The following is a 12,841-nucleotide window of genomic DNA, read 5'->3' as shown; positions in this document are numbered from 1 at the left end:
GTAGTGGCAGAATAAGGTTCCTTTCGTAACTCTTTTTCAGAAGTTTTCCAAGTTCTTCGTAACTGGCATATAGATTTTCCTAGATATTAACTAACTCTTGAATAATTGATGGAAGGAATATGTTTTTACAACAATCAAATAGCTGTGGTAGGAAAGCTATTCCCCTCCTTGGTAAATAATTCATGTAGACACTTTAAAATATCATATGGGGTTCACAATTAGTAGAACAATCTTGCTGTTACTCAGTTGTCAATTTTAATGAAAGTGGCAGGAGCTAAATTAGCTGTGAGACTTTGGATCAAATTGCTGACTATGTTCAAAAGCTTCTGATGAGGAAGGAGCTGACAGCTAGAGCAACTGCCTAAGTTTCGTTTCTTTAGGAAAAAAAAGATTAGCAGCCCAACCTGCCACAGTGCTTACATTGTGATTACTTTAAAGGATGCTACTCATGATGTCATTTTGCTCTTCTCCAACATTTATTTGATTTGTTGCCTTTTTAGAAACTTGTTTTATTTTAGTTTTGGGGCAGAGACTTACTAGCCTCTTCAAAAAAGCAAAAGAAACTTAATTTCTTCACTTCTAGGTCTTTTAAGTATTTATTACTAGCTAATTAAATCATTGCACTGCCTAAAGGATATCCATCCAGAGCACTTTATAGCTGCTAGTCCAGGCCTTTGAAAAAGAAAATATGTGACTTTGAAATAAAGTGCATCTACACTCGACCCACAGTAGCACTTCTATAGTCAGCCTTATTTCCTGTGGAGATGAAAAGGAAATGTTTGTTCTTAGGGTGTGAAGCACTTCATTTTTAACTACTAAAAAGCAAATGTCTTTCATATTTCTCCTTTCACTTTAAATTCTGAATCTAACTGGAAATTCTTTGTAAGCAAATTGCTCTCAAGAGGTCCAGTTCTAAGTAAAATGTCATCTGTGGATGGATTGCTTGTGCGCCTGACTTTCTGGTGTGTTCATAGTATTCTGGAGGCAGAACAGAAACAGGTAGGACTAAAACTGCATACTGATTTGCCTTTTTCTGCGAGTAAAGATGACTGGTTTGTGTAGTCACCCAATTGTGAATGGCTCTAAAGAGAATGATGGGCAAGGGGAATCCCCCCCCAACTGCCTTCTGGATTCTTTTAGAAGAAAGGATTGTATCACGCAGCAGATTTCTGCTAGGAAACCTTATGTGGATGTTTCCAGATGGTTATGGCAAAAAACGCCCACTCTGTAGGCTGGTATGAAACATTTCATGGATATTTTCTTACTGATGTTTGAAATAGATCATTGAGGTAGCCTCCAACATATGCCCACACCTACACACTTGTGTTTTCATGTACATAAGTGATATTTAATTATAAATTGTGTAGTGGATAACATGTGAAAATAGTCAGATTTTTTTCCCAAAATGGTCATGTTTTAACTTAGAATATCCAATGAGAAATTAAAGCATTACAGGATTGCTTTCACTAGTGCTGTCCTCCAAATTTAGATACAAATATTTAAATGAGTATTATTTCCAACAATATGTCTGTGCAATAAAGTCACTTAAACTGTGAGAACAAATGCAACTGTACAATGAAAATTTGAAGGGCACTTGAATTCTTTGCTAAAAACTAGAACACAGAACTCCAATGCAAATAAAAGCCCACAACTCAGAAAATCAACGTAAGGAGAAGGAATGAATCACAAATCTGAGCACACAGAGATAATTCAGTATTACAGATAATGGGAGGAATTAAATCAGATAATGGGAGGAAGATGAGTGGGACTGCATCACTGACAGGTTGAAAGTCTGAGAAGTATCCTTTGGATACAGTATTGAGAATTAATGGGAAGTATTAGGTTGATCAATATGCAACAAATTTTCAGCGAAGTCCATGCTATTCAGGGAGGTTGAAATCTGGCCTCTGATGTGGTCAGTGCAGATCTCTAACTGGATTCACCCAGCACATACAGAAATGAACAGCTGATCCAACACTAGCATCCCTTGGTCTTTTCTCTTTAAAAATCACACAGTCCTTTTGAAAAGATGCCCTTTGGTATCATTGCAGATTCCTTGATGCAGAGGTTCGTGTGGCTTTTTGGCTTCTTTTGAAGGTGGATCTGATCCTATGAGAACGAAAATGAATGAGAGACTGTGAAAATACCAGAGGTCTCTAAATTGAGAGTTAATGTATTGAGGAAAACATACTCCTACTTATCAGTAACTGGGGAATGGCATTGTGAGCAAAGCATGTGATGTTTTTTCTATAATATATAGCAAAGGCAGACAAGTGCATATTCACAGGATATCACAGAACATGGTCAAGCCAAATTACAGTGGACTTATTTTCTTAATGAATTAGTTCTCTTAAAGAGATTTAAAGTGTTACCTTAAAACTAATAGAAATATTTGTGGAAAAGTTTATGGAAATAGTAGCGTGCTGGTCTTACGAAGTGCAGGGCTATTACCAAAAAATTAGAACACCCTGAAAGATCACTTTGGGTTGAACTATTTTAATAAAATATATCTGTTTTGTAGAAAACTTTACACCCCCCAAGGCACAAACTGCCTTATCTGAAGTCAGTATGTTGCACTGATAGGACTGGATTGTTAACCTTGCCTACTTCACGTTACAAATCAACACTATGAATGTTATAGGTGCCACTAGTGCCTACAAAATCTGGACAGAAGTATTTCAAAGGTCTTTAGGAAGAACCATGAAAAAATGCATTTAGATTGTATTTTTTCTATTATTTGCCTTATTATGCTCATCTCTGCAATCATGATGATTAAAAAGTGATTAGAAAAAAATCCCAACCCCAAAACTCAAAAATAAACTCTGAGATTCATGAAATCATGTAAGACAAGAAGCTGGGGCTTTTAAAGGAAACAAATACTGTAAGATTCATGATCTAAAACTGGCAACACTTCCAATTGATATTAAGGTGCTGAAAACAGAAAACTTTAAAGAGTAAGTGTTTTATTCTTCTTGGATGGATGAAGAAGAGCTGGTGAAAATGAAAGGTTTTATGCAGAAAAACCCGTAGTCACTCTGTGGTTATATCACAGGAGTATTTTATGCAACAGCAACCGTACTTTGGGTTTGGGCTGCTGCTGTGCCAACAGTACTGCTGCTTTTCCATTGGTAGGATCTTAAGTTAAAATTGGATAAGATTAGCAGTTCTCTTCTATTTTATGGGTAATAGATTTTAATCAGGAGTTGGATATGTGGAAAGACTCTGAACAGTAGAAGCACAGAATAAAACCACACACCATGTTTGTCCATTACTGTCTTCTATATTGACGTCATTGTTTTCCATACTTTTCTACAAGAGAAACGACATTTTAGAATGGTGTCTGCCTTTCTTATGGTTAGTTCCCACTGGTAGCTCATAGGTTCTTCATTGTTCATACATGCAGACTGTGTTTTTTTGAAGAGCTAGAAAGCTGGTTTGTACCAACCAGGAACACCACACGAGAAATTAGGAGAAACCCATGGTCTCCATTACATATTGCTGTCCATGCACGATCAGCAATGAGAAAACATGTTATATGTCCCTCTTTCCAGTTTCAGAGTTCCTGACATAACATCAGTTCAAGGAAAGGGGAGATAGCATTATGCTCGTTTTTATAGACAGGGACATTAACTGGTGTTAATTGGGACAGATGTTCAGAGAAAAATTTTATCATCTATCTCCATACATTCCAGAAAATAATTTTATTATGAATAATATGAATCCTGAATATTCATATTATGTTGTTACTGGAGTCTCTAGGCAATACAGAGCTGACACTCATACATTTAGGAGTGGCCAAAAAGTCCACAATAGTGTGTGAGAAAGGCCAACCCAGAACAACTATTCACAGCTATTCTCTTCTTCCTGGACAAAGTAAAAGCTTGAACTCTTACTTAGAGGATGGATAAATACTCAGACCATGATGGGGCAGTTATTTCCTTTTACTAATTCAGAAAGTAATCATTAGTGTTCTGTGGGGAAAGGTTTTCTCAACCAATAAACATTTTTTCCATCCTGCATGGGTTTACCAAACTGAAATTCTGAAGGGGAGTATGAAACTTACGTGCTGTGAAAGTCACGATACCATGGCTTTAATAATTCTGAGCTGACACTGCTATCACTTGACATTGTACCCACCAGCTCATTATCTATCTGGACATGTGTCTCTCTAGATGCCTAACTCCACCAGGTGCCAGTTTCTTCTCCCTTCCCCTTCTTTGGAAGACTCAGCATTTAAAGTATTTGAGAAATTTTGTGAGTGGATAGAGGGATCAGTAATATACATTTTCCCATTGACGACTGCAGGCAGACAGGAGTAAGCAGGGAGGACAAAGAGTCTTCCTTACGTCATATTTCAGATGGTACAAACTGGTTCTGCAGTACTGTCAAACAATAACATTTCCAAAAAGTGCTTTGAATGGGCAGAATAGAGCATTTTTTTTAGAAAGATGTCAAAACTGCTGGACTTGAGAATTTCAGAACTTCCCTCTACCCCAAATATTTTGTTCTTATAAAACAAAGAAGTTGTTTTATGCCAGAATTATCCCTAATAGTCATTGGGAACATTCTCTAATTCACAGAGATCTGTTGGTCACAAAGAGCAGACAACTACATCCTCCGTGATATGGGGCACTGAGGAAACATCCCTATCTGTAGGAGAGTGGTCATGAGGCCTGATTATCAAAACATCTACTTTGCAGATAGTAGTAGCTTGAATAAAAAGTTTTAGTAATCACCTAGCAGTGGTGCAATATGTACATGCTAACTCTAATCACTTACACACCTAATGACCCTCCCCAGCACTGTGAAGCAGGAAGCGAAGAAATTATTTCTGCTCCTTATAGGAAAGGGAGGCTAAAAGATGAAGTGTGATGTAAGTTCAGAATGACAAGTCAGAGAGGGTTTTCCAGCTCTGAGTTGCTTTCCTTGTGCAGTGGTAATAGAGGAAGCCACTGAGTTTTAGAGAAACGAAAGTCTGGCAGAGATCTGCTAGGCTGGTAAGGGCAGTTCCTTACTAACCACTCAGCCAGCACACTGAGGAGTATGCATAAAACAAAAAATGAAAGGGAAAAACCTTTAATCAGTGGTCATAGTGAAATATGACATGACTTTGCAAGGACATCGTCGGGTAATTGGTTTAAGGTGTTGTGTGAACAGAAAGGTGTGAAACCTCTGCTTTGCATGAAGAGTCAGATGACTTCCAGGCAGCAAAATGAAGAAAGATGCCTTGGTTTCATTTCCTATTGTTTGGAAGAGATAACAGTCCAGCTGTGACTATGGACCCGCACAGAAGGACCACTCCAATTTAATGCAACACAAGACTTTTCAATAATATTCTGGCATCTCTTTCAGCTAGATTAGGGCTAGTGCTCAAAGAGCTTTTGTTAAGTTCTGAGTGTTCAGTCCCATCCAGCATGCATTTGATAGATATCTACTAAGGAATACGGATAAACAAAACATGGATGTTCTTTGTCCCTTGGCTCTGTCTAGTAAAAGGCAGATATTTGCAGGATACTCCCTATTTTTTTGTAACCATGTTGATGTTCAGGAAAGGCAGTGCAGAGGAGTCATCTCAATTTGAGCCCTCCTCAGAAGCTGACCATGATTCTTGGGCAACAAGACATACACTAGACAATGGGGATCTGTTTCATCACTTTCTGGTGGAATGGGAAGCAGAACAGGGCTGGGAGGTGGACAGGACCCCAGGGACTGAAGGACCCTCATGTTCTGACCATCTGCTGTAGACTGTTGTCTAGGATCAAAATGATTTGAAGAGAGGTGATGTTACGTGTCAATAGAAGAGAACACGAAATGAGCGTGTCAGCTTTAATACAGTGCTACTTATTCAAGTGTCAAGATTTGGAAAAGGAATTCTCTATTTCTGTATTAGAACACATTTCTGTCCAGCTGATGATTTACCACAGAACATTCAACCCTTTGTGTGAGAATTTGAATGTAGATGAGTAGAAGGCCTGCATCTAGCCTCCACAGAGAGAGGTACCTGGAAGTCAAACCTGCACTCAGAAGATAGCATGACAGAAACATGCATCATGGCTTTCTTCTTCTTTACTCATTGCTTTATTTCCTGACTCAGTCTTTATGAAGACTTTATGAAAAGTCCCTGTCTGTGTTCCTAGATTTGCCTTTTCTAGATGCTAAATGATCATAAACTGTCCCATTGCTCTGTGCTGCCATTTTCTTACCTACAAATTTGTACACTTGACAGTGGCCTCATCTGAAAGGTGAGGAGATCGAGTGATAAAATTAGCTACATAAGCCACCAAAATTTGAACTTGTATCTATAAAAGTTGAATTGGGAAAATCTTTTCTTTCTGATATTTCATCCTGCTGTTATGCTTAAAAGTTTAGTAGCAATAAAAGGCCAAATGCTGTGGATGAGATGCGTGTCTGATAGGTTTAGCAAGGCTGTTCAATCCAGTGCATTCACTTGGAATGAACAGTTCTCTGCAGAACTGACTTAATCTTTCAACTCCTGAAATTGTATCTTCTTCCTGGCTGGATAATTACAGCAATTAGTTGTGTTCGGTTGTGTTAAGATTTGTTCTCAACATGTTAAGAAGACTGAGTAAATAATCAATAATCAAATAATTTTGCCATTGCAATGGCAAAAACTGGGCTTGATAACCCAGTTCCTTTTTCAGCTTCATGTTTCTGACAGTATGAAGAATGCTATACGTAACAAGAATAATTTTCCTTCTACTTCTTGGCGCCTCTTCTTCCTTTGCCAAAGAATCGCTCCATAGACTCATGGCCAGTCGATGTGCCTCAACAGGTATCTCCCACCTTGTAAAATATGCTTAATTTTCCTATATGTATAAAACTACATTTAGCTGTGCCACAGCATGCCATTTGCCTGTGCTTGTCTTGCAAAGCAATCCAGATGTTTTAACATTATCAATAGGTTTGTTCAGTGTGCTATCATTTGTGAGTCTACTTTGAATCTCAGGGGGGGCTCCATTTTGTCATCATCCCTAGAGGTATTTACAGGATGCGTAGATATAGCTTTTAGGAACATGATTTACTGGTGAACTCAGTAGTGTTAATGGTTGGACTCAATGATCCTTAAGGTCTTTTTCAACATAAATGACTCTGATTCTATGATTATAATCATAGAAACATAGAATTGGAATGGTTTGGGTTGAAAGAGACCTTTGAAAATTGTCTAGTCCAACCCTTCTGCCATAAGCAGGAATGCTAACTTTACATTTTTTTACAGTTCTTTGAGGCATCCTTGAATAGCATTATCTCCTTACCTCCACATAAGCACTTCCAGCAATCAAGTTATTACTTAACCAATTTTAATTTACTGAACTAATGTGCTACTGAATTACTGAATTTATGGAACTACTAATTTAACTACTAATTTTTTAAATACTGAATTTACTGAAAAACTAATTTACTGAACTAATAATGCACCCAAGCACATTACAGGCCTATTTTTTTGCAGTACTGCACTTGCTGTGAGATTTGCCATCTCTCTACACCGCTATTCCCAGGGAGTTTTAGCATACAGATTTCGGGCCTACCATAGCTGGTGAAATTTGGTTCTTGTCTTTGCAAAATGGAAATTGCCTGTTTGCAATGGTAGTAGTAGGCTAGATCTATTCCACAGATGGAGGTCCTCTTTGAAGCTGCAGATGGTAAAAATGCTTGGTGGTGTTACTGGTCATTTGCTGAGATTGAAGGTGCTGTTGAAGAAGGGGTCAGCTTCTTGCCAGGAACCAGAAGAGGTATTTGGGGCTGTGCTAGAGAGCTTAAATCATACCTGTTGGGGCCAGTTTAATTTTCAGCTTTTTCTGATGAGCTACAGTCATCCTTCACTGTAGTCTGTGCAAACTGTGCCCATAAGTGCCCTCTTCCTGAACCTCTCTTCTTTTTTCCCTATGGGCTCCTTTGTTTCCCTTGGAGACTCCTGCCTACCATGCAATCATATACTATGTTGTAAAATTACTCTGATTTCTTCACAGGACTCTATGCATTAAGGTCTTTTAGCATGATAACAATCAAATCAGAGTTCAGTTCCTATACAAACCTCCTTTGCCTAGCTATCCTCAATACACTTTTTTTTTTTCAGTGGTCTATATGTACTTGGAGACCATGCTGTTTATTTTCTTCAAATGGGCTTTTTTTTCATGCATGCCTTTCTGTTTTCATCTTCTACACACAAAAATTGAAATTAATGGTTAAGTGGGGAACTTTAATTATTGCTGAGTGGAAATGAGTGTCTTGAGTACTAAACACTTTGCAGATAGTAGATAAAGGAATTTAATATGATGAATCATTGCATCCATGCTGGAACCTCATTTTCTCTGATCTGATTCTGAATTTGGAGGTAAAGAATAAGAAAGTGGCAGAAATGTACTTTAGACTATGGAAAGAATGCAAATAGTGTTTCACAAAAGGACAGCAGTAGGGACAGCATTTAGATCTCTAAGTGACTCAGTAATGCAAGGGAAATCTCAGTGGTTACTTTAAAAGAATACCAGAAATAAGTTGACTGTTATACTGACCCTTTAACCACACAAATATGAATTTTATCTGCTAGGGTGCAAGAATATGCTTGAGCCACAATACATACTCCTCAGTCAGTCCCATCATTTCCCCCTTTTCCCCAGCCATGTGTAAAAGAAACTTCAGAATCTGCCACGTAAATGTTACCCTTTGATGAAACACTGAAAATTTTTCCAGGACCATACTTTTAGAAAGATGCTTTCGAGGGATTCCCTTGATTAGCCAAAACCAAAGGGTTCTTATCTAACACTATCTTGTCTAAATATACTCAGCCTGTGATGACGAAATAAAAAATTTCAAGACCAGGTATAAATACCACTGAGAGGCAGATGAAGTTCATTCGTCTACTTTCTTCTAATAGAAGACTGTACTATTAGAAGTTGAAGCTCACTGCTCTTAGAACTGACATCTCCCAGAACTTACCAGAGCCTTTTAACTGAGCCATCACCAAGAAAATGACTTGCCAGACCTACAGCTTGCTTATTCTGTCTGTCATTATGATTTACTTTGGACGTTTTGGAAATAGCTCAATTCTTGCTCACCTTCAAAATGATATAGATCAACTGAAAGCTGACTTTGTAAGTATGATGCTCTACTGCATTTCTCTTCTCCTCTTACTTTAGATATAGTCCAGCACTGAGCACTGCTTGACATACTCAATGTGTACCAATAGAGGGTAATCATAGGACAAACCTTTTGCTTGACCTTTTGTTAAACAAGTATATAGACAATTTCTTTGGCTTTACTAACCTCATTCACTAACATGATATAATTTTTCAATAATTATAGTAGATAATAGTAGTTTGCATTAATTTCAGGGGCATTCCTCCTTTCACAAGAACTTCTAACTCTTTGAAGCCTCTGATTACATGGAATGTTTCATAGCAAGAAATCTTTATGCCATTATGATGAATTATTTAATCTTGATTCAATTCTGAATAGATGCAATTTACAGACACTTTCTTAAGTTTTAGGTTATTAATGTTAATGGGACATTTAGTAATAGTTAGCAATATAAACAAAATGAAGAATTCCTTTTGCTTTAACAAATGCATCTGGTACTTACTGCTAGTAATAGTGTCTTGCCCAAAGGTGATTCCTGCTGCTTATTCTTTTGCATCCTCCAGACATTCTCTTTATATATCTATGACTGTGATCTGGCATAGGAGTATTATCTGGCATTGTATTGCTTCTTTTCATTTTGATAACTTGATAACTGTAATGTTAACTCACCTATTTTCATCTAGGAGACATTAAAGTACTTCACAATTGACTTCAACTGGGATTAGTCATAGAGATAACAGATTTATAACAGAGCCACTTCTAATTAACAGCTTTCATTCTCAATATATTTTCTGTTTAAATGCATGAAACCAATTGCAAGAGTTTGATCCTGTTTTCAGCCATCATTTTGTCAGAATTTTGTGCATATAAAAGTTAAAATTTAGTAGTCAAAGAATCACCCTGAAGTATCACATAAAGAAGCTCAGTGTGATGCTTCAGTGATTGCAGAGGGACAGCAAACTGGCTGTAAAACTGGCATTAAATCTTAAATTTGTCATTAGCACAAATCAGAGAGATTCTCATTAGAATATATATAACTCTGTCAGAGACATCCTGAGCCCTGGTGAGCTTCTTGCACTGACATTAAAGACTCTAGTCCACAGCAGGTGCTCCCCACATTTCAGAAGAACAGCAAAACAAAGTCTGGTGATAAGCTCAGCATGGGGAGCTAGTCACCCTATGAGGTTTCTGTTGGCCTGCAAGTTTTCCCTTTGCACTCACTGTATTTAAATTACCAAGCAGATGAGAAAGGAAATAGTGACTGTTGTATACAAAAAGAAAAAAAAAAAGACACACAGAGAAAAGGAAATGATTCAGTTTACCTCTCGTTGATGGGAGAATTGTATTGCTCTTTGTTTCCTAGAATCTGCTACTGTGCGTGGCTAACATCTGATGGTTAAACTCTGTCCTTGTGAACTTTTCAGTATCCCGCTAACCTTGTACATCCCCATACCTGTGGGCTACTGGGCTGTTCTCCAGTTTCACAAACTGTAGTTTTATAGTAAAATTGTTTTGTTCTTGTTCCAGATGAGATTTATTAAGCCTGACTAAATTCAAGTGCACAGACCACATACTGGTGGACTTCAACTTAAAACATGCCAAGATCAACTCTGACAATTTGCTAGCCAGTTGCTATGCTTCTGAACTTTGGTATTCATCTGACAATACCACAACTTGCAACGAGTATTTGGTAAAATAGACAGAGCTAAATGTCTTTATTATAGCAGGAGAAGACATTGAAAAACAGCCTAATGCTATTTCTGGTACTGGGCAGTCATACAATGCAATTTGGTGCTTATAGAATTGAAAGCATTGTAATAGCTATAGCCCAGTGGTGCAAAAATCGTATCTCTGTTTTTTACTGATCATTTGAATAGAGAACACAAATTGGCCTTGTAATAAGTATTGTTTCTATAACAGATACATTTGTTCTTTGTTGCAGAACTCAAGCCATTCAGATGTAGCGGACGGTGGACCTATTTTTACAGAGAAACTGATAAACTGGACAGAGGTGAGTTAGAAACAGATATGACAAAGCATCTTGAGCACTTTGCAGGGTGCTTTTGGTACAAGACAGCTCCCAGAGCCGGTGTAACCAGCTAGGGAAGGAAAACATGAGTAGAGGTTGCTTCAGTATCTCTGAAATGACAAAACAATCATAAAAATATTTCCCATAAGGACCAAAGTGCTTTATATGGCACCATGAACAAATCCTGAGGTACAGCCAAGCCCAGGACATGAGCTGCAGCATCTTATCCTGTTTTAAATGACAGTGAGAACCTCTGTGTGCTTCATTTTAGCTTTGTTCTCTTTCCTGCTGATGGGCACTTCTAGACCTTTCTTTCTGACTGTATTTTTCAACAGAGAAATGAAAAAAGAATCATCCTGAGCCAGATTGTTTCCATGTACTTGGAAATGCTTGGAAACACTGACAGGTCAAAGGCGCACATCAGGCACATATCTGAGGAACTCTATACTCTGAAAAAGAGCCTTCCTGATGGCTTGAAGAAGCTGAAAGACCTCAAGGACCTGGAAAAGCTTCAGGTAAGGCTCTTCCTCTGCCTTCAAGACTCATGACACTATATTTTCCAGTTGATATTTGAGTGTGCATCAAGCCAATAATGCTTTATAACCCATCAGGTAATCCCCATCTAGCTCAGATCACACCACAAAACCTGTTGTTTCCAGCTGCAGGGGCTGCTGTGAGTCTGTGGTGTGGGGTGTCAGCATGGGGGCTGCTGTCCTGAGTCTTGCTAGAGCTTGGCACAGAGTTGCTGGCTGCACTGCCACGTCATCTGCCTGCCAGAGCCGCCAGTGACATGGCCATCTGTGGTTCAGAAACGGATGAGAGAGTTGTACCTGGCTATGACACACCTCCACATGCTTTAGAGTCATTTGGCTTATCAAACAATTGCCGATGGCATAAACTACCAATGTCTGCAGAGGTCTGCAGCCAATACCCTGGTGGAATTAGCTGCTTGAGTGGGTATATGGGTATATGCCATCACAGTAACTACAGGGTAGCTCAGTTTTACAGAATATGGCTGATCTGTAGCATGTCGCACAGTAGTACAGAAAGTGGAAAACAAAACTCTGTGACAATGTGAGTGTTTGTTGTCGGAATTAAGGAATGGAGTAATTGGAAACTGCAGATGTCCATCTGGTTTATCCTGTTAGCAGTGTAGCCTGAACGTTATGATCAATAAATAGTTACAGCTCTTGGAATGACCTTCCTTCTGTTTGTTTCTCATTTATAATAGATGAGTGACTTGAAAATTCAACGTAAAGCTGTGCATGAGCTGTTCAGTGTCCTGCAGAAACTAGTGGAGACTCCAACTTCTCTCAAAAGGAAAAGGAGCCAGTACCAGAGGAGGTGCAAATGCTAATGGCATTATATGGCATTTTGTGCAGTTACTGTGCAAATATTGTTATGATGCACGTTTTTTATTCCAATCTTTTAACTGAATTTTTATACATTTATTTATTAATATTTAAGTATTTTAAATAATTATTTATAACAAAATACCAAAGTATTTATACCTCCTACTACTATCTAAGAAATGACTTCGTCTTAAAATTCTGTCTATCTGTTCTATGTTTGTTGACCTGATAATACAGAATGAGGCAATGTTTACTCAGTTTCCATCTGGAAAACCTGAAATGACATGATACAGTAACCAGCTTTCCATCTGGTGCTGTCTTGAGAGAGGGATGCTATAAAATTAGTCTCATCATTCATCTATTT

The 12,841-nt window shown here is 38.1% G+C and overlaps 1 protein-coding gene across 1 annotated transcript; it reads left to right on the top strand.

Annotated features, from left to right (window-relative positions):
- The first annotated feature begins 8,891 nt into the window (after positions 1–8,891).
- IFNG (interferon gamma) lies at positions 8,892–12,519 on the top strand. The gene is made up of 4 exons (XM_005142585.2): positions 8,892–9,110; positions 11,039–11,107; positions 11,461–11,640; positions 12,357–12,519. Exons 1-4 carry the CDS (start codon positions 8,988–8,990, stop codon positions 12,480–12,482), a joined length of 498 nt encoding a protein of 165 aa, XP_005142642.1. The 5' UTR covers positions 8,892–8,987; the 3' UTR covers positions 12,483–12,519.
- The last annotated feature ends 322 nt before the right edge of the window (positions 12,520–12,841 follow it).

Source organism: Melopsittacus undulatus, chromosome 5 (genome assembly GCF_012275295.1).
Source record: "Melopsittacus undulatus isolate bMelUnd1 chromosome 5, bMelUnd1.mat.Z, whole genome shotgun sequence".
NCBI classification, from domain to species: Eukaryota; Metazoa; Chordata; class Aves; order Psittaciformes; family Psittaculidae; genus Melopsittacus; species Melopsittacus undulatus.
The sequence above is the reverse complement of the archived record's forward strand: the minus strand, read 5'-3'. Positions and strand labels throughout refer to the sequence as shown.

What these genes read in the sequence shown, in the direction of transcription:
- IFNG (XM_005142585.2), top strand. Translation starts at nt 8,988, where the DNA reads ATGACTTGCCAGACCTACAGCTTGCTTATTCTGTCTGTCATTATGATT. An exon ending in AACTGATAAACTGGACAGAG is followed by an intron (nt 11,108 to 11,460) that starts GTGAGTTAGAAA and finishes ATTTTTCAACAG; the next exon opens with AGAAATGAAAAAAGAATCAT. An exon ending in AGGACCTGGAAAAGCTTCAG is followed by an intron (nt 11,641 to 12,356) that starts GTAAGGCTCTTC and finishes CATTTATAATAG; the next exon opens with ATGAGTGACTTGAAAATTCA.